Source organism: Cupressus sempervirens, chromosome 6 (genome assembly GCF_028749045.1).
Source record: "Cupressus sempervirens isolate cs-2001-9-10 chromosome 6, ASM2874904v1, whole genome shotgun sequence".
In the NCBI taxonomy this organism is placed as follows: Eukaryota; Viridiplantae; Streptophyta; class Pinopsida; order Cupressales; family Cupressaceae; genus Cupressus; species Cupressus sempervirens.
Genome location: NC_143123.1, coordinates 266,195,556 through 266,221,388, shown reverse-complemented (window position 1 = coordinate 266,221,388; position 25,833 = coordinate 266,195,556). Strand labels below are relative to the sequence as shown.

The 25,833-nt window shown below is 37.4% G+C and overlaps 1 protein-coding gene across 2 annotated transcripts in view; it reads right to left on the bottom strand.

Annotated features, from left to right (window-relative positions):
• Positions 1-24,721, bottom strand: part of LOC149552258 (protein CONTINUOUS VASCULAR RING 1-like) — a 118,897-nt gene extending 94,176 nt beyond the window's left edge. For both annotated transcript variants that reach the window (XM_089787781.1, XM_089787782.1), the window contains exon 1: positions 24,367-24,721. In XM_089787781.1, the coding sequence (XP_089643907.1) occupies positions 24,367-24,504 (138 nt within the window). In that variant the 5' untranslated portion in view covers positions 24,505-24,721. The remainder of the gene's footprint in view (positions 1-24,366) is intronic.
• Between the last annotated feature and the right edge of the window lie 1,112 nt (positions 24,722-25,833).

Genomic DNA, 25,833 nt, shown 5'->3' with positions numbered 1-25,833 from the left:
TCAGATCTAGAATTTCTATTGCTCTAATTTCACTATTGTAAAAGGACCTTTAACATTCTTACCTAGAGCACAACCATTGCATGTACAATCATGCTCTTGATAAAGCTTCGGAAAACCAACCACCATCTTCTCCATGGAAGAAAGAGTTCTGAAATTTATGTGAGCAAATACTCTATGCCACTGCTCACTTGTACTACTGGAATCATGTACAAAAGCTTGAATAGGACAAACAGAAAGTCTGCATACTCTCTTGATGAACGCCAATTTCACAAGTTGTCTTAATGCTAGTGTTTTAATTCCATGCAAACACTTTACCGTCAGTATGCAACTTGATATCCTTTGTCTTCCAATGCTGAAATTCAAATCAGACTTCTCTTGATTCCTAAAACAAACAAGGCACCACTCAAATGAAGAGGGATGCCTAAATCTAGATAAAAAGTAGTTCCAGCACCTTTCACTGAATAACAAGCATCATCACCAATAATTACTTGCAAATGAGTTTATTTTCCACCAAGTTAAAAAGATGCTCTCGATATCTAGTAATTTAACAAGAAGCAACACTATCAATCAACCAAGTATTACTATCACTTGTAACCTTGCTTGAAAGAGATGAGATAAATAAAAATCCCTTTAAATTGTCACTAGATTCTTTATGAGGTGAAGCATCATCAACATTTGCAGCAGCAACATGATCTTTGGGTCTTGTTAAACAATCTCACACAAAGTGACAAACTTGTCACATCTTAAAGCATTAAATTCTAGAAAGACCCTTCTTCGTCTTTTGTTCAGGAGTTGAATCTGAATTCCTATCTCTGTTTCTCCTGAAATTTCCTTTTCTTCCTTTCCTTTTAGACATTTGAGTAACAAGACCATGAACTCTTTCATCATGAGATTTTTGTCCATTGCCTCCTACTTCTTATCTGAATTCCTCTTGAATGCAATCAACTCTCAGATGATCAAACTTGGGTAATTCATCTTTTCCAGTAATGCCTTGAATAAAAAACTCCCAAGAATGAGGGAGTGATGAAAGGCCACACCACCCTTACCATCTCATAACCAAGAATGCAACAATATGGAGACCAAGATAAAATGCTTCCCAAGCAATTTTATTATAATTGAAAATCCTTACAATATTCCCCAAATGAGAGAACCCCAAATTCTTACAATATGAGAGAGCTTTCAAAACCAAGAGCTTCCAACTATCTTGTACACCAAGAGCTTCTACAAGAAACTACACTTGAACACTTCTACTTCCCGAACTTCTACTTGAAGAGCTACACCTTGAGAGCTTGCTTACAAATGTTCATATGGCTTGCTTAAATAGGCACTTCCAACCCAAGACATTACAAACACAGCCAATGTGGGATAAAAGGTAAATGCAACTACCTTACAACAAATATTAAATTCCCACCCAAATACAACTAAGCACCACCATGTGGCCCAATTAGAAAATTACATTTCCTTTATGGATCACAACAAATATTAAATGCATGATTTAAGGAACTTTCCACAAGCTTCTAAGATGCCACCTACACACTTCGATAAATGGAATGACAACCATTTTCTTATTTTTTCTATTTACGCCACCTATGCACCTTGAAAAATAGAAATTCCTCTTTTCCTATTTTTTCTATTTTCTATTTTCTATTATTTTTCTTCCTATTTTCGTCACTTTCTCTCTCCTCCAATTTTATTTTTATTTATTTTTTTAATTTCTCATGCAAGATGCTCCTGCATCAAGGAGACCATTCATGGCCAACATTACTAGATCTTTATCTTCAATTGTCCAATGGCACTAAGCTGATCAATCAATTTTGTAATCTTCATGAAGAAGGAGATAATGGATTCTTCTCTAGCCATTTTTATATGAAGCTGACGTCTTAAGCGTAGAAATCTGCTAGTGTTGTTGAGTTCATATAAGCTTTGAAGTTTCTCAAACATTTCTTTAGCTGAATTCAACTTTAATATAATAAGCGCAGGATGATCCTTTATAGAGTCAAACAATATCTTCCTTGCCATAAAGTTATTCTTTATTGAGCTTTCTCAATATCGTCAGTTGGCTCAAGCACATCACTCTTCACATAGTTTAGATGATCATTTTCTTCTAGAGCAATAAAGACTCTTTATTTTCACGATGTGAAATTTGATGCAACATCCATCCTATCTTCAACCTTGAGTCCATTCATCATTTTGAAACCTGAAAGAATCAATCTAGAATAGAAGAAAGGATATTTTGATGCTTTAATAGTTCTAGTTTTGGATCTTTCTTAAACCCACTCTAATACCATGTTAAATTATAAACTAGAATAACATAAAAGAAGAGTAGATATCTTGAAAAAAGAAGAACATAGAGTACAAAAGTTTATCCTGGGAAAACCCTCCACTTGAGGATGAAAATCTCAGCCACATCAAGAATAATCATTTATTGAATAATAATGATAGTCCAAATACAACACACAAAATACTTAGACTGCACACTCTTAAAGAACACCACATTATAATATAGTCTCAAATATTCATAACACCCATAGAAGAATGAATGTATTCTCACAATATTGAACGCACAAAATGAATGACGAGAAATTGGAATCAGATGAATCAAGATATACTACACAATGATTACCAACAGGAAAACTCAAGCTATACTCAGCATTGTGCACAATAGTTCACACAGATTATCATGCACGATGGTTACTAACTCTCACTTGTTGTAGACACGAAATCTCAAAACAAATACAATATACAACCTACACACATTAGCCAAAGATGTTGCATATCATTGAATGCATACTATTCCAAAAAGCAAGACTAGAGTTGTTGTTCTCCCTTGTGTGTCAAATGTAGATGCAGACATTACTAGAAGTGATTAAGCTTCTACTTCTGGCAACAACGAACAATTCATATGCACTATCGTGAACTTTCAACTGTTGTCGTTGAAGACTCTTCATAGTCTTCAATGATTCTCACCAAAAAGCATGAATCTTGAAATGTTGTTGTGACTCTTCATATTGATAAACCAATCAGCAAGGAAGACTCTTCGCACTATTAAGTCATCTGTATGCAGAAGCTACCATCACAGATATATCTCAAAGCCCCTTCAGCTACTAATCTTCAACATACATCCCCAAAAAAAAATTATCCCCTTTCCAAGACTTAGGAACTTGGCAGAAATGTCATTCCAAAAAGCCACAAACCTCTATCACATCCATCGTAAATGCTGCCAAATCACTTGCTATATGGCACATGCCATTATACTACTTGCAGCCTTTAACTTCAGAAAATTAGTTTGCCTTTCATTGAGCACTTGCAAAGATGTTATATTGCAGATTTGCCTAGAAGATTTCAATTCCCCTCAATTTGTGTGCCAATGCCATCTCCCACCACTGCTCCGCTGCCATTCCCTTGCCATCCCCAGATTTAGACCCTTTGTCCCCCCATCTCCGAAACCCATCCCCTTGTCGGCAAACTCTATGGAAATATAAATATTAAGAATAGCGTAGAAACTTTACAGCATTTACTAGGCTTATAACATGTCTAGGTCACAAAAATGAAGCGGTGGCATCATAAATGGTTTAAACGAGGTAAAACAAAGATATTCTATGTGGGTGTTTCTGTAGGCATACCAAAAGATTGTGGAGTGCGCTGAGCTAAAGCAATAAAACTTGAGCCTTTCAAATATTAATAGACATGACTCATTAACGAGATAAGAGAACCTGAAATTTGTAAGTGACCAATTTGCCAATCCCCTTCTAACAAAGGTTATTTGGAGCTGAATTTTTATAAATCCTCAAATGTCAACCAAGTATAACAGGTACTCCAAATATTATCAAAGATAAGAAAAGTATGCTTGTTATAGCTTGTACAGAGCACATTCCTCAAGCAACAAACAATGAAGCATAAGCCTTAAAACCCATGGTCATCTCAAGCTCTCCCACATTTTAAAGATATAACTTCAAAAGACAAAAGTAACTCCCTTATAGTTATATATAACTTCAGAAGACAAAAGTTGACTCCCTTATAGTTATCAATGTAAGGGTAACGGGAAACATTCAAAGTTGGAAACTCAACATGTGTTTTAAGAGGCAAACCAAGCAGCTGATCAGCTAGCCAATAGGTGCCTCGCTCGCTACCTATTCAAACTTCAAAGTGATCCAATACTCTCATGGTAGACTTCAAGACCTGATCCCTCTAATGTGATCCTATTCCTTTCCACCCTTGTTTATTATTACTCAATAGAAAAAACAAATAAATAGATGAAAGTTGTCAATTATAAGGAGGATTCCAAGAAAGCTTTCCGTAAGTATAGAGATCGAGCATATTAATTGCCCCTTTAAAGTAGAGTACACCATAAAAACTATACTTCCACTGCCACTTGCACAAGGCCTAAATATAAAACCAAAATGACTGATCAACATTCTTGCATGGTAAAGCAGGTAAAATGTGCATTGGAAATGTAATAGCATTGCCTTAATGGTATGTGTTTTTCAAATGCATCGATCTCTTTGAATTTGTATGAGGAATAAACCGAGAAGAGATGTGTCCCTTCATGGGACATGTCTATTCATTAACATAATTAATATAATGGCACACTTAATTAAAATTGTGTCTGTATGTATATGTATGTCTATATGTATGTGTGTGTGTGTATAGATACATATATTTCTCTTTGATCTCACAAGCTTATCCTACTAAAGCTACCAAAACATCAACACTATATATATATATATATATATATATATATCATTGTAATTATATGAATTTCTCTTTGATCTCACAGGTTTATCCTACTAAAGCTACCAAAACATCAACACTCCATCGTAGCAAGCGAGGATAAACACATGACACGTATTACACCACTGGTAATATTAGGTATGGCAAATTTTAAAGATATCTTTAATTAGGAGATATCCACCATTTTCATATCACATTTGATATCATGAGTATTGGTCTTCCAGAATATCAACACATGATATTCACCCAAGTACACCATTGGTAATATTAGGTGTGGCAAATTTTAAAGATATCTTTGATTAGGAGATATACACCATTTTCATATCGCACTTGATATCATGAGTATTGGTCTTCTAGAATATCAACACATGATATTCACCAAGTACTCAAAAGGTTTGATATCACATCTGATATCATGAGTATTGGTCTCCCATAATACATGGTATTCACCAATTACTCAAAAATGTTTGATGTCACTATGATATCATGAGTATTGGTCTCCCAAAATATTAATGATATTCACCAAGCATTGTGAGTAATGGCCTTCCAGAACATCAAGTTGCATGATATTCACCAAGTACTCTGTGTAATGGCCCTCCAGAGCATCAATTTGCATAACATTCACCATGTACTCAAAAAAATGTTTATAAGGTATGTGCACACGCATTCTCATAATGTTTACCATATAAACATCCACCATGCAAAGTATAATCTATCATGATCTACATAGACATTGTAAGATATCCATCATAATAGAAAATTAAGTTATTGTAAGATCATCACCTTTCTATAACTTCTGCAAGTACAAGTGAAATCATTTGGAGGTCGTCACTTCCTCATGATGTACACAGGGGTAGGCCCATTAAAATCATGTAGTCATGAGCTATATCCATGAATCACAATCCTCTTGACTGCTACAATTTATTGATCACCGAAAAATCAATCTCAACTTGGTTTACTCCCTTTAAATCAATATGACCGAGATCACCGAAGGTTGACTAAATCATATCCTCTACCTACTCCCTCTCTTTCAAGGTTGCCTCCAATGAAATGTCAGGGCTGTTAGCCGACTGGATGGGTCCGGCGGTGCTTTTGTAGCCGACGGGGTGATGTCCGACGATGTTTTCTGTAGCCGACGGGGTGATGTCCGGCGGTGTTTCTGTATTCTGTAGCCGACGGGTAAATAGTTTGTAGCGGATGTAATGTTGTGGCCGACGGACTCCTTTAGGAAGGTTCGGCGGTAGTATTTATATCCCGTCTGGGATCATTGTAAATTATCAATCATCTACTATTGCGAATATTATGAAGCATAATGTATGTCTGGCATATGTGAATAAATTCTACTATTCTGTTCTATTGTCTATATGTATTGATTTCTTTACCAGTACGGTAAACATTTGTGCGGGCATAGAACTTAGAAAACTCCTTCAGCCAGAAGACTTCTGTGCGAGAATACAAGATTTCGATGCGCTTTCTTGGGTTTTCTCTGTGCTTCAGTTGAACAACGTAACTGGCGTCGGCATACGGGGGAAGGTTGTTCTCATTTTTCGAGCAATTGGCCATCATTCTTTTGTCGTTGGCGGTTCTCAATTTGTGCGCTCAGCAGTTTCCGCCAAGAGGCACACTAATTTCATCAGGAAGGAGAAATTGCAAAAAAAGAAAAAAAGAAAAAAAAAAAACAACGACAAATTCAAGTTGTTCAGAATGAGTTACAGATGATGCCAAAGGAAAGGGGACGCATCTGTGGTTGTCAGAAAGCGTGCAGAATTGACAGAAATGGTGGGTTCCGTGCATTTCTGTGTGGGTTGCGAAGTGCTAATTTGGTCTTGGCAGCGAGGGGCGCTGCCCCTCGACCCCGCCCTGTACTGCAACAGGGAGCGCACCTGGGGCGCTGCCCCAGGACCCCGCGGGGGCGCTACCCCTCGACCTCACTGGGGGCGCTACCCCCTGGACCCCCAGTCGTTGTAGATATCAGTCGTGGGAGTCTGACCAGTTCAAAAGAGTTGAAGTTGCTGCAGGCATGCACTGTTTGTGTATCGAGGCATTGGGAGTAGGTGTTGGCTGGGAGGCTGTGTTGGTGGATGCGTAGAGAGCTCGGGAGGAGCTAATCATCTAGTTGGAGGCAGTGCAACGACACTTGGCTCAGGGTACCATGGAATTGAAAACAGAGAAAGCAGCACAGGTGGCTATCAAGGTCAGCTTCATCAAGGAGGCAGTGTTGTGTTAGCAGAGGCTAGAGGCACGGGACGAAGGTGACAGTGAGGTGTTAGAAGCAGATTTCTCTTGTTGTAGTCACTCTGTTAATGTATTTTATTTGTTAATTTGTCTCAGATATTTTGTCAGTCGTCAGGAGACGACTTTTCTTTTTGGGGGGGATGGTGTTAGCCGACTGGATGGGTCCAGCGGTGTTTCTGTAGCCGACGGGGTGATGTCCGGCGGTGTTTTCTGTAGCCGACGAGGTGATGTCCGGCGGTGTTTCTATATTTTGTAGCCGACGGGTAAATAGTTTGTAGCAGATGTAATGTTGTGGCCGACAGACTCCTTCGGGAAGGTTCGGCGATAGTATTTGTATCCCGTCTGGGATCATTATAAATTATCAATCATCTACTATTGCGAATATTATGAAGCATAATGTATGTCTGGCATATGCGAATAAATTCTGCTATTCTGTTCTATTGTCTGTATGTATTGATTTCTTTACCAGTACGGTAAACAAGGCCCCCTTTCAATCTCAATCTCTCTCTTCCTACATAACATTCTCTAAGGAAAAGATCAAGGCGCATAACTCTTATTGTGTATAAATAAGCATGTCAACATTAATTAGAATGTTAGTAATTTAAGTTATTCCCATTACTAACAACATAAATGATTAGAACAACTCTCTTTACTTTCAATAATAAAATTAAGATAACACAATACTTAATTTCTATATAAATAACTTCCCTTTAGTTGACATATTCTCCTAGAAATTCAATATTTATAATTTTATTGAAATTAACATATTTTCATAAACATGTTATTGAAATTTATACTTATTCCATTAAATAAATCATATTTACCTTTAATACCTTATTGAAAGTTGTCGTTATCTTTACCAATGCATTTATCTACATTTCTTTAAATCGTTTGTCCTTTGTATTTACTTTCGTTCTTCTCTATTACTTTGCTTAAAATTGGGTGGGTCCAATTTACTTTCCATTTCTTTCTAAGTTTCCACCGCTCAAGTTGGGGTGAGTCCACTCTGCCCACATGACATATCAGTTGATAAATGTGATATTCAATGATAAGAAATGCTTACCTTCTTTATATTGGTCGTGACTCATCTTCGAGCACATTTAATATTTCATTTTTGGAATTCGCTTATAATTATTCCAATAAGTATTATCTTGGCATGCGCCTAATTTGTCAAACTTCATACAATTTCGATTGATGGATTTCATAATATGTTCCACACATAAGTTTCTATTATGATATAGTAATGTTTGTATTTATCGATGTTGTTTTCCTAAATCATTCGTCGTCCTCGATGTATGAGGTTTTCAAATTTAAACTTACGGCCCATGTAATAATGGGCTTGATGAATATGAAAAAGTCACCCCTTTTAAATGATTTGACATATGTATTTTCAGGGGGCTTTATAAAGACTCGGAACTGTTTTTACTACTCACAAGGTGGAAACTACGCGGCAGTACCATGCATTGGTGGTAGTATTAAATTTTCTTCCTTCCATAATGCGTCAAGCCAATGAGAGGGTTGTTCTCTTCATTACTGTTATGTTTATTTGTTTATTTTCCAAGTCTTTTCCCATCGATGGGTAATACAAATTGTATTTATATTAGATTTATACACTTCAAGATGTGCTTCCTTTGCAATGTAGTAGAGAATTTCCGAAGACTACCCTAGTTTTATTTTTATTTTTCAAGTAAAATATACCTCAATCCTTGTTGTCTTTTACTTTTCCTTTAAATAGATATCTGAGCTAAATTTATTTCATTTTGAATCTTTCATCATCATTCATTTAAAGAATTCCTCCATTTCATGAAGATTATATATCTCAACAAGCGGAGCCTATAGGTGTGTGCCTTCCAAGAGCTAGTGTAAGAGGCCAAAAAAAAGATGCTCTATCCTTTCAATATTGCAGGTATTCCCAGCCACTTCACTTTAGTGGGAACCGATATGTTTAATTTCTCAACAGCACTCATTATCGCCTCTAAAAGTCCCATCCCGCCAAAGGATGAAATTGAGGTAGTGCGAGCCTTTTTGCTTTCCTTTATAAAAGCAGCACTTATGTTGCTCTTACTTTTCAACTTGGCATTCTGAAGCTGAAAATATTTGAGGTGCCTCAATTTTAGTTTCAAAAAAAAGGAAATTGCACGAGTCTGTTGAGTATTACCGCTGCCATCAACTTCTTCATTGGAATTATTTTCCAAGTGCGGTAGCTGAGGAGGACGAGTATGAAGCACATGTTACTGTCAATCCCTCTTATGCAAATTCGATGATTCTAATGAGTGATTATCGACCTCCCAATATGGAATCAGCACTATTGTCTCTTGTTTTCCTACATTTGCAGGTTGGCTCTGATACCATGTTAGTTTTCTTGATAGCACTACAAATGTAATAGCACTGCCTTTATGGTATGTGTTTTTCAAATGCATCGATCTCTTTGAATTTGTATGAGGAATAAACTGAGAAGAGACATGTCCCTTCAAGGGACATGTTTATTCATTAATCTAATGGCAAACTTAATTATAGTTGTGTGTGTGTGCGTTTCATTGTAATTATATTAATTTCTCTTTGATCTCACAAGTTTATCCTACTAAAGCTACCAAAACATCAACATAAAATGAGTAGCCCTATTTAGGGGCTTGCATTTATCTCTATTCTCTTGATTTTTTTCTCAGTTCATTATTTTCTCTGCACCCTCCCTTTCATTTTCACTGTCTCTTCCTAGCTTTTCTTCTGTTAGTGCAAGTAAATTCTAGTGGAATTGTTGCACAATGGAAGATACACTTGCCAAATATAGCCATTATACTGGGGCAATGTTTAATAGGAGGCTCTGTAAGACTTTTCATGTTGCGATAGTTGTACCGTTGGAATGATAAAACAAGCATCAGGAACAATGCACTTAGCCAATAAAGCTCAGACAGACAAGGACAATGATAGGAGAGGACTTTTAGTTCAAATTGGTGTCAATGTAAAAAAAAATTGCTTAGTTGTGGATCCTTAAAAGATAAAATTATATCAAGGTAAACAGGTTTTAGTCATATATAAGTTATTTCATCGTCCTAGGTCAATGGTGGTGCAAAATCAGGGTTTGGTGATGTTGGGTGGATATTTTGCAACCGACAATTTTGTAAAAATCCAATTGCAAAACAAGTACACCAACCACAGCATATAAGACAAACTCTCTCCTACCTTTAAGAGAAGGTTCCCCCTTCTCACCGTTCCTTGGATCAACTCAAGGTAAGCAAGAAGTTGAGAGATTTGTAAGGGGTGTTACCAATATTCTTTCCTCTTGCTTACCTTGAGTTGATCCAAGGGACGGTGAGAAGGGGGAACCTTCCCTTAAAGGTAGGAGAGATTTTATCTCATATGTTGTGGCTGGTCTACCTATTTTGCAGCTGGATTTTCACAAAACTATCGATTGCAAAATATTCACCCAACTATTTTTTGGCAACTCTACTGGGAACAAGACGTGCATTTGAGAGCCTCATGCTTTCATTTGAAGCAGACTCGTGTCCTTTTTCATTGTAAATATTTATTGTAATTTTATTTCTTGAAGTTGTTTCAAGCATTTACCAAGGACATGTAAATTGCCCAAGGTCCTTGGGGAAATGCTTTTGGACCGTTGTATCTAGCTCCATCTCTACATAATCTTCCTGATGGGTCACAAAAGAACTTTCCCAAGTTTTTTGGTGATGAAGAACAACACCCTAATGAGCATATTGTTGCTTTCTACATTGCATGTGATGTTCAAGTTATTGGATATGAGGACATGTCTATAAGCTTATTCATGGAAACTCTACAAGGCGTGGCTACTAATTGGTTTTACCATTTACCACCACGTATTATCACAAACTGTGCTACTCACATAGCCAAGTTTGAGGAAAGGTTAAAGCCTCCTAAAGATGCTCATTCATTGTTAGCCCAACTTACTTAGTTGAAGAAGTCAATTCACATGCCTATGCATGAATTTGATGCTCATTTCAACAAATTGACAAAGAATTCTAGATGCTTCTCAACCTACAAATGCCAATTTGAAGTGTTTCTTTGTCAATGCACAAATTCCTGAAGTCAGTTTTCTATTAAGGAAAGCAGCCCCAACTACTCTTGCAACTGCCCAAGCGTTGGCGAATGAAATTGAAGATGATCTTATTCTTGTAGGAAAGATAAGAATTGAAGCAAGTGGGTTTAAAGAGAGTCATCATTCTTCTAATTTAATTTTCTTCCAACACAAAGACGGATCATGCGGTACAAAGGTTAGTAAATGAGTTGCTTGCCCTCAAAAAGTAAACAGCTCAAGGCATGTTCTTCGTTCCTCATGAAGATGTGCAAAGCAGGCCTCTTCCAATTGTTCCTCATAAATTGGTTTCACCATTAAATAAGCTTGAAATTGAGGAACCATTAGCGAAGACAACAATGAAGCATCCTATATTTGAAGCTAGTGATCTTGTTATTCTCTTCCAGGAAAAGGAAGAAGACATAGCTAGCGACTCTCATATCTAGTGCACACAGTCTCAGAAGGCCAACAATGAAAAAATGAAGGAAAGTAGTATTTAAAGGAAATATGCAAGCAAGTATTGATCAAGCTGAAAATGATGTATTTGTGTCTCAAGGTCATGAACTTGAGTACACTTTACATAAATGTTCTACCTCGGAGCTTGAAAAGGAATTTCTCATAAACAATAAAGATTTTCCCAAGTCAGAAGTTTGTGAGTAGTATGTTGAGTCAGGTAGTGCAATCGTGTCATTACTAAAATCGCGTGAGCAAGGTTTTCTTGATCATCCTGAGGTGTTGGTGATTGATGGACCAGACAAGCAAGTTGCAATTGGCAAGAAGAATGCAAAAGTTTTTCAATCAAGGGGATGTCCAATTCAACATATTGCTTGGTTGGAGGCTAATGGAAAGCTAGAGATTCCACATCTGCCTAAACATGATAATACCATTCAAGAAGACATCAACGAAGCATGCTCAGTTTTGGAGAAGCACTATCAATTCATTGACTTATCTTGGAGCCGCAATCCACATGATTCATCTCAAAAAGGTGAATGTTTCCATCTCTTCCAAGTTGTGTTACATCAGGCACTAACATCATTGCTCCAATCGTTAACATTCCATCAATATGAAGTTGCCTATGAACATGCAAAGTACTACAAGCTACTGAAAAAAGGTACCTATTTGTTGAACCAGTAAATGGTTTCATCTAAAAATTTACATTTTTCGCTAGTTTTACTTAGGTAGGTTTTTCTTTATTTTTAATAAGTGTGCTTGCACATTTTTTGTTTTAATTGATTTGCTTTTCTTTAGTCGCGTTGGTTTAGTTTTTATCGTTGGTCGCCTGACTCTATAACCCAATGGAGTAGATGAAGACACTTAGAGAACTGGATTCTATGTCACTTTTTGTTTCGAAGGACAAACGAGTAACATTCCCCATACAAAGTCAGTTGTTGTCCTACATTTTGTCACCACAAAATGTAGGTAACAATATGAAACTTTTCCAACTTAATTTCTCATTTCTCTGAGTTAGTTTGTTATTTAATTGGATAACATTGATTAGTCAATTGACTCCAATTGATGTAATGAATTCTTTTACTGAAGGCTTTCGTCAAATCTTTTTAGTTTTATTGTTTGTTAAGCCTATGCTTTATTTTTTAAGCCTTCAACATCCTTTTTCTCATTTTTTATTGTGTGTTTGTTAGTTTTTGGTCTTTTGGTTTTGCTCGAATCATTGCTTTTGATTTTTCCTTTGATTTGGTCTATCTTAGGGCTTAATGGGAGTTAGCAACCAAAAGATATGATCATTTTGGACTCTCCAAGTATAACTGCATGATTTAAAAAATCATGTTTTTTCTAATGTTGACATTCACTTTTTAAAAAGTATAACATAAAATCACTTTGTGTTATCTTTTTAAGCAGTCTATCACAAGTACTCACACCCCCTCCCAAACCTTGAAGTACTCATCCCCGAGACATCCCCGCACCAAGTAATTGCATACCCAAGTACCCCCACCTCCACCATTCCACAACCATGTTGTTGTTGGGATGGGTACTTGAATTTCTATTTGATTTTTGATTTTTGAATGTTACTATGTTGAATGTTCAATGGTTCTAGTTCATGCGGCAATTTTTCTATCTACAAGTATTTTAATTTTGTATGTTCTACTGAAATGTCATTTCATAACAAGCATTTCAAGTTCTATATGTATACTATACAACACCCCTCCCTTCCCCATCCTCCCCTTTGTCATCTCCCGTCGTCCCAAAAATGAGGCTTATTTTCTCTTCGTTCCGAAAACTCGTCCCAACGTACCCCAGTACTGGGGTTATTACTTTATCATTTAAATTTATCACTTGAAGAACTATAGAGCACTTTATGTTACATTTTTAAATTGAGTTGTTTTTTAATTTTTCACTTAAGTGACTATATTTACTATATAGTTTGATTTATTTTTGGAGAAACTTTATGTTTTATTTAAAACATATAAGTTAAATATTACTTTTTGAAATGATATTTGCTCATAATATGTTAATTCTATTATGCAAATGTTATTTTTCACCCAAGTAAGTGATATTTGCTCAAAAATCAATTAGTCATGTGCTTAATTGATCACTTAAATTGTTCAATTACTTGTATTTCAACCCATTTATATGTAAATATGCAAAGGCCTCTAGAGACCACGATTTTGCACTCAAAAGACATTTTAAAACACTTCAAACATATAAATGCATGCATTTCAAACTGACAATGGGTCTCCAAAAGTGATATCTTGGAGTCTTTTTAAAATATATAGTGACCCTTGGAGAGTGCAGTTTTGCACTAAAAGCTTATTTTGACAAATTTTCAAACTATGCAAAGGCACTTCTAGAGTGTGATTTGCATAAGAGACCAAGTCTCATGCATTTTAAAACATGCTAAATGCCCTTCTAGAGTTCAATTTCACTAAAACATGTAATATGCAAATACATGTTTAGAGTCTGATTTTAAACATGTAAATGCATATTTGAAATATGTAATGAACTTCTTAAGAGTCCATTCACATGTAAATGCACTTCCAACCAATGGATTTTATATGTAACGTGTCTTGGAGAATCCGATTTTGCATTCAAAACTCATATAATCACCCTCATAAACCCCGTTTTGCACTCCAAAGCCAAAAATGTCCAAACACATGGCATGTATTACATATTTCAAATATGTAATGAGGTCTTGAGAGTGCGATTTGCACTTCCAGCCATCATATGAATTTATTTTAAACATGTAAATGCATCCATAGACCCCCATTTTGCATTCCAACACATGCAATGCGTTTTTGCTTTTCTAAGTCAAAAACACTTCAACAACTTCCATTTTTTGGCCACGTTTTTGCTAAAAAGCCCAGGAAATTGGGTTTTTCATCCGCGTTTTTGCATTTTTCTTCGACATTTTTGCTTTCGGATCCATGTTTTATCATTTGGGCAAGTCATTTTTGCATTCACAAGTCAAAACTGATAAATATATTTGTATTTGTGAGCCATGTTTTTGCAAAAACGACCCAGATTTTTGCTTGAAAAGAGCACATTTTTTATAGAAATGCCCTAAAATCAAAGTTTCCAGCCCATAAATATGCATTAGGAAGGGGCGTTTTTGAGTTTTAATGCTTGCATATGCATTTGTAGATCACGTTTTTGCCATATCTTGTCAAAAACGACTCATTTACATACATTTGGAGGGCATGTTTTTGCCGAAAAATGTCCCAATAGATGCATTTCATCAAAAACATTTTACATTTGGGGGTTTAAAGATCATGCTTTTTACATTTACATACAAAACATTTCATACTATGCTCATCAATATTCATCACTTGCAAGATTGAAAGAGTCAAGTTAGTTGTTTGTGGATCCGGATTTGGAGGAGAATTGGTCTTCAAGTCTATAAATCTTGCTATTTTGGCTCTTTGATCTCTAAGTGGACATTTTCAATCTTGCTCATTAATTCATGCTTATCTTGCTATTTTGTTGCATATTATGACTTGTTATTGCACATTTGTCCAAAGACATGCCATGAAAAGTGCATTTTTCCTATAAATAAGATGAAAACCTTCATTTTCACATGTTTGAAATTTCCCCAAATTCCAATTTCGAAATTGCATATAGGAGAGCAACTTAATATTTTGTCAAGTTTGAGTCAAAGCAAGGGATATTTTTCTGTTTTGCTTGTTTGTTTGCTTGCTTCTTTTGGAAGAAAGCTGAAGAGTTTTTCCCAAGAACACAAGTGCATATTGCACTTTTTCACTTACCACCTTTCCATGCAAATGCATCACATCATTTCATATTCCACTAATGCTTTCTAAAGCACATTGCATCCATTTTTCAATCTACGCAAATACATTCATTTTATTTACATGTAATCTCATTCTCCATCCACATTTACATGTAATCTCATCCTCCATCCACATTCACGTGTGATTCCGTCCTCCGAACCTAATTACATGTTTGCATCAAGTAATGATCACATGTAAATCAATTTACTTGTAATTGCATCCAGAGAACTTGATTTTGGCTAAAGGTCACTCTTTAAAAGTCCAAAGACATCATTTGCACGCATCCCTATATGATGAGCTTGCATTCATGGCCATTTACATGAAAACTCATCTTTGCTCACATGCAATTCATCCTTCTAAGTCTGACTTTGACCCTTTCCATTCAGATACATATGCTTTCTGATTCATTTTCACCCATCATATGTGTTCCATAAGTATATAATCCATATTTCAAATACCCACCCCTCTTGGATTCATCACTGTTAACTCAAATCCAAAGGTCTTCATAGATCTAATCTCATGGGAAGATGTTTTCATTTTCATGTTGAGGCGCACTCTTCAAGATATGTCAAAACTTCTTCAAAGAACAAAGATATCCCGTCAAGAAGACATGCTTTGATTCTCAAGAAGCAGTAATTCATTTGATCTTCATTTTCCTAATGGTTGTCCGAGAACCTAAGTTCGTGTGAGAATGAGCCAAGCACTTTGCATCAAGCCAAAAAAAAAAGTAGTTGCAGAGGCTAATGGAAAAATTTGTTCTAATTCTACATCCAGACATCATCAAGAAGGTTTTCAAAGGGTCAAAAACTCCAGTTGCGCTGATCTACAAAGGAGAATTCAAGACAACTTGAACAAGGAAAAGCTTGATCACAACAAGTTTTCAAATAACAACAGATAATTCATCAAAGAGAGTCAGAGGCTATCAAAAGACGCAATACCATGATTATCAAGGTGAATGCAGTGGCACGAAATACAGGAACTCCTGATCATGTCATCACCTAAGATTGCATCATCAAGTACAAGGCCTTTGCCGACAATCTACAAGATTGATTCATTCAAAATCAACAGTTTTAACTTTCTTCTTCTTCTTTCATGTTTGTAGATTGGAAAGGATGTATTGCATGAAATTGTGTAATTACATATAATTTGATTTACATGTCCTTGTGACATGTAATCCAATAATTTCTCTTGTTTAGTTTAAAAAAAGGCCAAAGTTGATTGAATTGCTCCCACTTTTTCCTCCATCTTTTTCTCAACTCCTTTGTCTATATAAAAGAGTGCCCCCTCATTGTAAAAATCATCTTTTGTTGTATGCAAGAAAGCTCTACCAAACTTGTGCAAACATAACTTTGATTGTGTAGTACAAATTTGGGAGAAAAGTAAATAACAAAAGCAACTGGATTCGAAACTTTGACTAGAAGCAATTGTGAATAAGCAAATTAGAAGCTGTGACTATAATTTGTGCCTATTGTCTTCGATTCATGTTATTATTGTGTGTTCAATAATAAAGCATAGTGATTTAAGAAGCAATCGGAGCCAAAGATTTGACTGGGAGCGATTGTGGTGATACATAGACTAGAAGCCTTGATTGTAGCTAGCATTACCATCTCAAATTCACAAAAAAAAAAAGAATAGAGATCATCTATTTCTAGAAGTCTTTACACCCCAATGGTAGAGGTTTTTCTTATAGAATAGATTAAAACTACAAATAAGTTACAGAACAGAAATCATCTACTTCTGAAAGTCTTTGTGCCCCAATGGTAGTGATTTTTCTTATAAATTAGACAAACAAGACTTAAAGCCAAACCTTTATGCTTTCAATCAGCCCTCGAGTTGGTGTTGGTTTATCGATATCACCGTTTCCAACTACTAGATAGAAGTGTAGTTAAAGATTTCATCTACCCATTACTCACTTTGCGGATAAGGAGCGAGTAAGTGGATTCTTTCCTAAAAGCTAAGAGGAAAGAATATTGGTAACACCCCTTACGAATCTCTCAACTTCTTGCTTGCCTTGAGTTGATCCAAGGAACAATGAGAAGGGGGAACCTTCCCTTAAAGGTGAGAGAGACTTTGTCTCATGTGTTGTGGCTGGTCTACCTTTTTTGCGACTGGATTTTCACAAAACTGTCAGTTTCAAAATATCCACCCAACATGTGAAACTCTCGTTCTAACCAGTTCTGAATGTCTAGAGGCTAACAAGCATAGCATTGGAATCAACTGCTATGATTGGATCTTGATGCATGATCAGAAGCTCATTTGTGGTCACTTTCACTCAAGAAGATGACACAAACTCTGACAACTCAAGATCCTTGCTACAGCAGCTTCAAAGCAAACCAATTACTTCTTAGTGATGAAGATAACTTTGGGTTCCCCCACAATTTCTTAGGGAAGTCAGAAAACGGTGGAAATTAGGAGAAAATAGAGTATTTCAGAGTTGATGTTTACACCACAGGTTTTAGCAAGGGGCAGTTTTGCAATCATCCCAATGATTTCAGAATAAACCAGCAGTTGAGTAACCACTAGTCTACCTGAAGCGGTGGTTTTACTCACATTATCCACGCAAGAAGACCAACAGTTGCAAACATTGTGTCTTCGTCTCCAGATAGTCTGAACAAAACATTTCCCTGATAGCAAGATCCTTCATGTTCTGTAATCATTTGTAAGGCCATGTGCAAAGGCTGGTCAAACAAAAACTATCTTCTCATGTGTTAATGTATGCCTGTGTCAGGCAGAAGGACATGGATGTCATAGCGTTGATGACATATTCAAAAGAGGAACTCGGTTATCATTAATAACATGAGTTCCATATAATCATTGGGACATTAAAATCATTTGTAAGACTAGAAAATATAGTGACTTGAAGAATCTTGGCCTGCTCTCACTTAAGTCTTTACAATTTTACTTAAGTCTTTACAATTTATACAGGTTTCTCCAAGTGGACGTTCTGTTCTCTATCCTATCCATTATCTGTTTTGCATCCATTGTTTTCATCCACTGACTTACAATCTAACTTGAATGGGTAATCGACTAGACTGAATAATTGAAAATTTCGAGCTTGCTTTTGTTCCATGGAAGTGACAATAGAAATCTGTACTTGAGAACATATCCACTCTAACTTACAGATCAGGGATTCGTATCCAAAGCAATATGAGCTCATAGAATTTTTAGTGGTCTGGGAAACTACCTTCAGGGCCCTCATGTTGTCGATCAAAATAGTGTTACGGGAATTGCCTGCTTGGAAACTCTATCAGTCTTCACTGTTGACGGACTCACTTCCTTTCCAAAGGGAGGGTTCCAAGTGTTACGTGGCAAGTGTGAGATTCCTCTTGCAAAATAATCAGCCTCAGAAGCTGGTACTGCTCCAGCTTACCACTCTCCCTCGGATGGATAGAGCCTGCATGTTCCCTCCTCACTCTCTCATCTGCTAGTTTTATGTAAATCCACACAAGGAAATGTTGTGTCTATTACAATAATAGATAAGATGTCTATTATTAGTTAATGGTTATCTTGTAAATATCTTTAGCTTTAGTTTGCTTTCGTTTTTTGCTTTCTCTGGAATAGAATGTTTCTATTCTTTACGATCGTTTCCTAAGGAAACATCGTCTCTTCCTTTTGTATAAATTGACCTTTCGGTCTCTGTTATTAATAAGCAAGTATTTACCAATTACCTCGTAATATGGTATCAGAGCTAAATACTTAAATTTTTTCGGAAAAATTTATAATTTCTTCTTGAAATTATTTGTCTAAATTTTTCCAAAATTATTTCAGCTAATTTCTCCAAAACCCACCTAGGGTTTTTCTGCTTGGAGAAATTCCCGAATTACAGGTCTGCAAATCGCGTGGAAATCGTGGCCATTTTTTGAAGACTCACGTTTTTGGGGTGAAAATCTGCATGTTTCTGTATCAAATCTTCATGCTCTTAGCTGTCTCAATCTGTCATCGTGCTCTGGGAAGCAGATTCGACCATTTTTCATCAAGAAATCTGAAGTTTTTTCAAGCTTTTTCAGCTAGGGCCATTTTTTTTCGAAACCCTAATTCTTGGGGTCGAAAAAATTCTTTGTTTGCAGATTCTTGGTGGGTTTTTCGAGAGCTCAACTGGGTTGTCGTTCGTTTTTTCTGGGTGCCTCGATTTTTGTGCCTCGATTTTCGAGCCAGCGGATTCAAAAAACGACAGCAGATTCCTTTTGGGTTTTTCGAGCTCTCTTTTGGGTCATTCTCTGATTCTTCTGGGTCTTCCGTATTTTTGCCTCAAAGAACGTGCCTTCACAGATTTTCACAGTTTTTCATTGAAAAACATGCCATGGCATCTCTGACAAATATTTTGCTCGAGCATAATTCCAAATTCAATGGTCGCAATTATGGAACCTGGAAGCAGCGCATCATCGCAATCTTTGAATATGAAAACACCGATCAACTTGTTCTGGGTGTTAAGCAGCGTCCGACTTCTCTGGGTCCTGATCAAGATACATGGGATCTGAACAATCGAGAGGCAGTAATGCTTCTCAAGCTCTCCGTAGCTGATGACCAGCTTTCTCAGATTCCATCTGGCAAGACAGCAGCCGAAATCTGGACACATCTAAAAGGTCTTCATGAGACTTCCGACAAGAGCAGAGCCTTCTTTCTGAAAAACACTCTGTTTTCTATTGTCATGGATGAGCGCACCTCGCTCCAGGCACACCTGAATCGGATTCAGGAAATTCGTGATCAGTTACTTGCCATCGGTCGCAAGATGGAGGAAGAGGATATTGTGGTAATCACTCTTCGGAGTTTACCAAATTCCTATGAGCATTTTATCGAGACTCTCAACATCACATCTACTGGTGTTGATCTAAAGTTCACTGATCTCTGCACCCTGCTACTTCAGCAAGATCAGTGGAAACAACAGTTCGGTAGCAGCTCCAGTTCCACCTCCACTGAGCAAGCCTTTGCTGCGAAACCCTTTCAGAAGGATAAGGGCAAGTTTCAGCAACCATCTCAGCAGAAGTCTTCTGCTCCTACATCCGATGGTACCAAAAAGAAGAACATTCAATGCAACTATTGCCACAAGTATGGTCACATGAAGGTTGCATGTCAGAAACGCTTAGCTGCCCAGTCTAAGCAATCAGGTTCGCAACCCAAAGCGAACAGTGCAGAGCACACTGAGCAGGTGGAATCTGCCTTTTATGCCTTCATGGCTAAAAGACCCGCAGATCATGTACAGTGATCTGCCTGGTACATTGATTCATGTGCCTCTCGACATTTCACTCACCGTAGAGACTGGTTTACTGACTACCAGCCTTATTCAGATTCTGTTATCTTTGGTGGTGGAGAAGAGTACACGGTTGTTGGTAAAGGCAACATTCAAATTCAGTCTGTTGGGAGGAAGCTCATATTCCTTGATGTGTACTATGTTCCAAGGATGGAACTAAATCTACTCTCGGTCAGTTCGTTGCTGCGACATTCTCCACACTTGGCAGTCACCTTCAGTTCACATCAGTGCACCATCACTGATCGGGCAACTAAGTCTACTATTGCAGTTGGTCTTGAGGATCATGGTCTTTTCAGACTTACTGATTCTGGTGATTCTCAGGATTTAGCTATGGCTGCTCGGCGATCTTCCATTAGCTCACTTTGGCATCAGCGATATGGGCACTTAAATGTGCATTATCTCTCACAACTTACTCGGGATGAGCTTGTTCTTGGTTTGCCAGAGATTCAAACCCAACACCTTGGAGTTTGTGACACATGTCAGGCTGGGAAGCAACATCGCACACCCTTCCCCAGTGGCGATTCTTGGCGAGCTTCTCAAGTACTTCAGCTTGTTCATGCTGATATATGCGGCCCTATGGCCACTCCTTTTGTTCTTGGGTACAAGTATTTTCTGTTGTTTGTAGATGATTTCAGTAGAAAAATGTGGGTGTATTTCCTTAAAAAGAAATCCGATGCATTTATTGTATTTCAGAAGTTTAAACCCTTAGTTGAAAAAGAGTCTGGGAAATCTATTATTACTCTTAGATCAGACAATGGGGGGGAATTTTGTTCTAATGTTTTCTCCAGCTTCTTGGATACACATGGCATCCAACGCCAGTTCACCACACCCCACACGCCACAACAGAACAGTGTAGTTGAACGTCGGAACAGGACAATCACCGAGATGGCTCGTTCCATGCTCGAACACAGACATGTTCTGAAGCGTTTTTGGGCAGAAGCAGTTAACACTGCAGTTTATCTGTTGAACCGGTCACCCACAGTGGCGGTCAAAGGTAAAACTCCGAAAGAGGCCTGGTCAGGTCGCAAGCCCAGAATCAGTCACCTGAAAGTTTTTGGCTCTCTTGCTTTTGTTTGGATCCTTGATGCTTCACACACCAAGTTGGATGCCAAGAGTCAGAAACTGATGCTTGCTGGATATAGCAGTCTTCACAAAGCCTACCGCCTTATTGATGTTGAGACATCTCGTCTCATATACAGTCGCGATGTAGTCTTTGATGAGCAGCGAGGACCATTCATGCCTGTTTCTCCTGTTCCTGATCCAGCAGTCCAGCCTATGCAAGTTCATGATTTGGGAGTTCGGCTTCCATTAGGTCCACCTGATGGGAGGGCTCCAGTAGCTCCTACAGCTCCAGTCCTTCCAGTGATACCTGTACAGCCACCTCCGGCTTCTCCTGCAGGATCACCTCGTTTTGAAGATGCTTCACCTGAGTTTGATCCAGATTCTTTTGATCAGGATCTTGCTGATCAAGCATCTCCTAGTACTATTGTTGGTCATTCTCCTCTCCGGCCTAAGTGGTGGGCTAAGCCACTTGCTGATCTTCATGATGATGAGCTCATTGATGGGAGAACTACTCGGAAAAAGAGCAAAACTATAGATTCTGTTAACTTTGCTCTTATGGCCAACATTCACAGTGTGTTTGAACCTCAAACATATTCCGAGGTTAAAGGAATTCCAGAGTGGGAACAGGCCATGCAATCTGAACACCAGAGCCTGCTAAAGAACAACACTTGGGTCCTTTCTGATCTTCCCCCAGGGAAGAAACCCATTAGCTGCAAATGGGTCTACAAAATCAAATACAAATCAGATGGTACTTTGGATAAGTACAAAGCTCGTTTAGTGGCAAAGGGCTTTTCTCAGCGTCAGGGCATTGATTATGAGGAGACCTTTGCTCCTACTGCAAAGATGAGCACCATCAGATTAGTCTTAGCCATGGCAGCACAGTTTGGCTGGAAGGTCCATCAGATGGACGTAAAGAGTGCTTTCCTGAATGGTGATCTCCATGAAGAGGTCTACATGACGCAGCCTCCTGGTTTCAAGGTTGCTGGTAAAGACCATCAGGTTCTCAGATTGGTAAAAGCTCTCTATGGTTTGAAGCAGGCCCCTCGGGCATGGTACATCAAGATTGATACGTACCTCAGTGATCAAGGCTTCAAGAGGAGTTCTTCAGACTCAAATCTGTACATCAAGACTACTAACAGTGACATCATCCTTCTGGTTATCTATGTGGATGATCTGATCATCACTGGCAGTTCGGCATCTTTGATTCAGGGAATCAAACAACACTTATGCCAATCTTTTGATATGATTGACCTTGGGCTCATGCATTATTGCTTAGGTGTTGAAGTTTGGCAACAGCCTTCTGGTATATTCATCTCTCAGTCCAAATATGCCAGAGCCTTGTTAGACAAATTCTGAATACAGGATTGCAAACCTGCATCTACACCTATGGAGAAAGGTCTCAAGTTATCAGCCAAGTCTGATTCTCCTTCCGTTGATGATACTACGTATAGGCAACTAGTAGGCAGCCTCATCTACCTATCTGCTACTAGGCCTGATATCAGCTTCGCAGTCAGCTATATTTCACACTTTATGACAGCTCCTAAGGCTGATCATTGGATGACAGCAAAGCGTGTGCTTCGTTATGTGAAGGGCACTTCTGATTATGGACTTCTGTATTCTCGGAGTTCTAATCCTAAACTCAGTGGGTTCACAGATTCAGATTGGGCAGGCTCTGTTAATGATAAAAAGTCAACATCTGGATATGTGTTCAGTTTGGGATCCGGTGCAGTCACATGGACCAGCAAGAAGCAGCAGGCAGTTTTTCTCTCTTCTACAGAGGCTGAATATAGAGGGACTGTTAAGGCAGGATGTGAAGCTGTCTGGCTTCGTCGGATGCTTGGGGATATGCAGATGTCACCAGCAGGACCGACTACTCTGTTTGTTGATAACGAAGGCATTATCAAGTTAGCACGGAATCCAGTCTTCCATGAACGAACCAAGCATGTGGATGTTCATTGTCATTACATACGACAGCTGGTTGAAGACAGGACTATAGATCTACAGTATGTTCCTACCTCAGATCAGACTGCAGACATTCTCACCAAGCCTCTTGGTCCTGATAAGTTTGTCAAATTCAGAGGACAGCTTGGTGTGTTAGATAGATTAACCATTAAGGGAGGGTATTACAATAATAGATAAGACGTCTATTATTAGTTAATGGTTATCTTGTAAATATCTTTAGCTTTAGTTTGCTTTCGTTTTTTGCTTTCTCTGGAATAGAATGTTTCTATTCTTTACGATCGTTTCCTAAGGAAACATTGTCTCTTCCTTTTGTATAAATTGACCTTTTGGTCTCTATTATTAATAAGCAAGTATTTACCAATTACCTCGTAATAGTGTCATGTTCAGGACCGTATACGTTTTCTTAAATACCCCTCCTCTTTTAGCTTGATTTCATCAGTTTTACTCTACCTTTGTTTCGAGGGCGTAATAGACAAAAAACCAAAACCCTCCTTGTAACAGATCACAGAAATATGAAGCTCAAGTTGTCATCCTAGAAATCTGTTTTAATTTATCTACGTAGACTGTTACATGTATATCTATGAAAAGAAGTATACAGCTGGACAGCTTGTGGTGATCTGTGAACAATTGTAAGTTTCTGACATCTACCATATTTTGTATAACTGTTTTTTTCACTTATTAGTTGGGCGGTCAGGGTCTGCAAAGAACCCTCGAGTTTGCGATCAAAAGCAAAAGCAAAAACCCCTCAATTTTCAAGGCATTATGATGATCGATTTGTGGTTTCCAAGGCCAAGCAGAATCAGAACACCGAAATTCATAGTAGAGTGAAGTGAGAGAAAAACCTCGCGGCTGGAATTATAAGTACGGGGAGAAACCAGGGAAGGCTTGGCAGGATCCTCCAAATCGTCAGCACTGTGAATGAGCATCTCTCTCTCTTCCCTCGCCGTCCCCGACGGACTCGCTGCCTTCTCCTCGCCCATCACTTGGTATTCTTTACCCTTCTTCTTCTGACGCACACTGCCCTGCGTGTAAGACGTTAGTTGCTATCCTTTCCCAAGAGCACCCATTAGATTGCTCTTCTTCACTCCCTTCCTGCAACTCCAAAAAATTCTCTTCGTCCCTGTCCCAACAAACAATTAATTTTTTTTTTTTGCGTGTTTGACCGGGCTCGCTATGACGCAAATGATTTTCAAAATTAAAAAAGCCGTAATTTTTCTCGAATTTATTCGCCGATCGTAAAGATATGCCAGTTTTGAGATCAAATTCTTATCCGGTGGTGGAGATGTGAAGCGGGTTTTTCCAAATATTTGAGGAATTGATGGTTGTTAATATATCAATGAAGTTTCAAAATGATATTGTGATGGTAGATTTTTTTTGTATGTACCAAACGAGACCACTACCACTTGCGTCTTCGTATGTCATGGGCATTGTACAAGAGTTTTATAAGATCAATTAAGAAAATAATAATATATTTATTATATATTTGTAGAATATATGAGGTAAATTGATAAGTCATTTAGTAAGGAGAGATGGTATTTCACCATACTTAAATTAGTATTTGTTCAAAAGGTACAAGTCGATAGTAAATTATACTAAATAAAATATAAAAGTTGAAGAAAGTGAACTAAGAATTTAAACAAAAACTCTAAATAAAATTTGTAGAAAAATAACATTCATACTTTGTGTCCAAAGCTTAAATTTGGGAAAATAAAAATAAGTAAAATAGTATCATTATTTGGAAGTGACAATATCTTTCAATGATTAAAATAATTTTTTTAGAGATAATCACTTTATTTAAGAAGGTTAAATCCTAACACTAACTATAATTAAATTAATGGAAAGCCTATTATCAAGAATAGGATATTGTTTTGACAAATAAAAGGATTAATTATTTTAAAATAACATTGCAATAATACATCCATATAAGAATCTAATTGTATAGATGAATTTAATTTAATATTTTCTTTTATAAAAAAGTTGAAAGTTAGAATAGTTGAAATGAAAGTGTAATAGAATTTTATTTCTTTTCATTTGAAAGTCTATTGATTGCCATCTCTTTTCTTTTTCCTACAAGATATCACAGAGATGCAACTTTTTCAATATTTTATTTATTTCATTTAAAAAGAGTATAATTTTAATTCTCTTTGATATTATAATAGTTTAGAAACTGGATATAATCAATTTGGTTGAATATGATCACCATAAAAAATCAAAACTTATGTAGCTACTTCAACATCCAAACACAACAATGTTATACAAATGATTACATATCAAATAAGTATCCCATATATCCAAAATGGGAATTATAT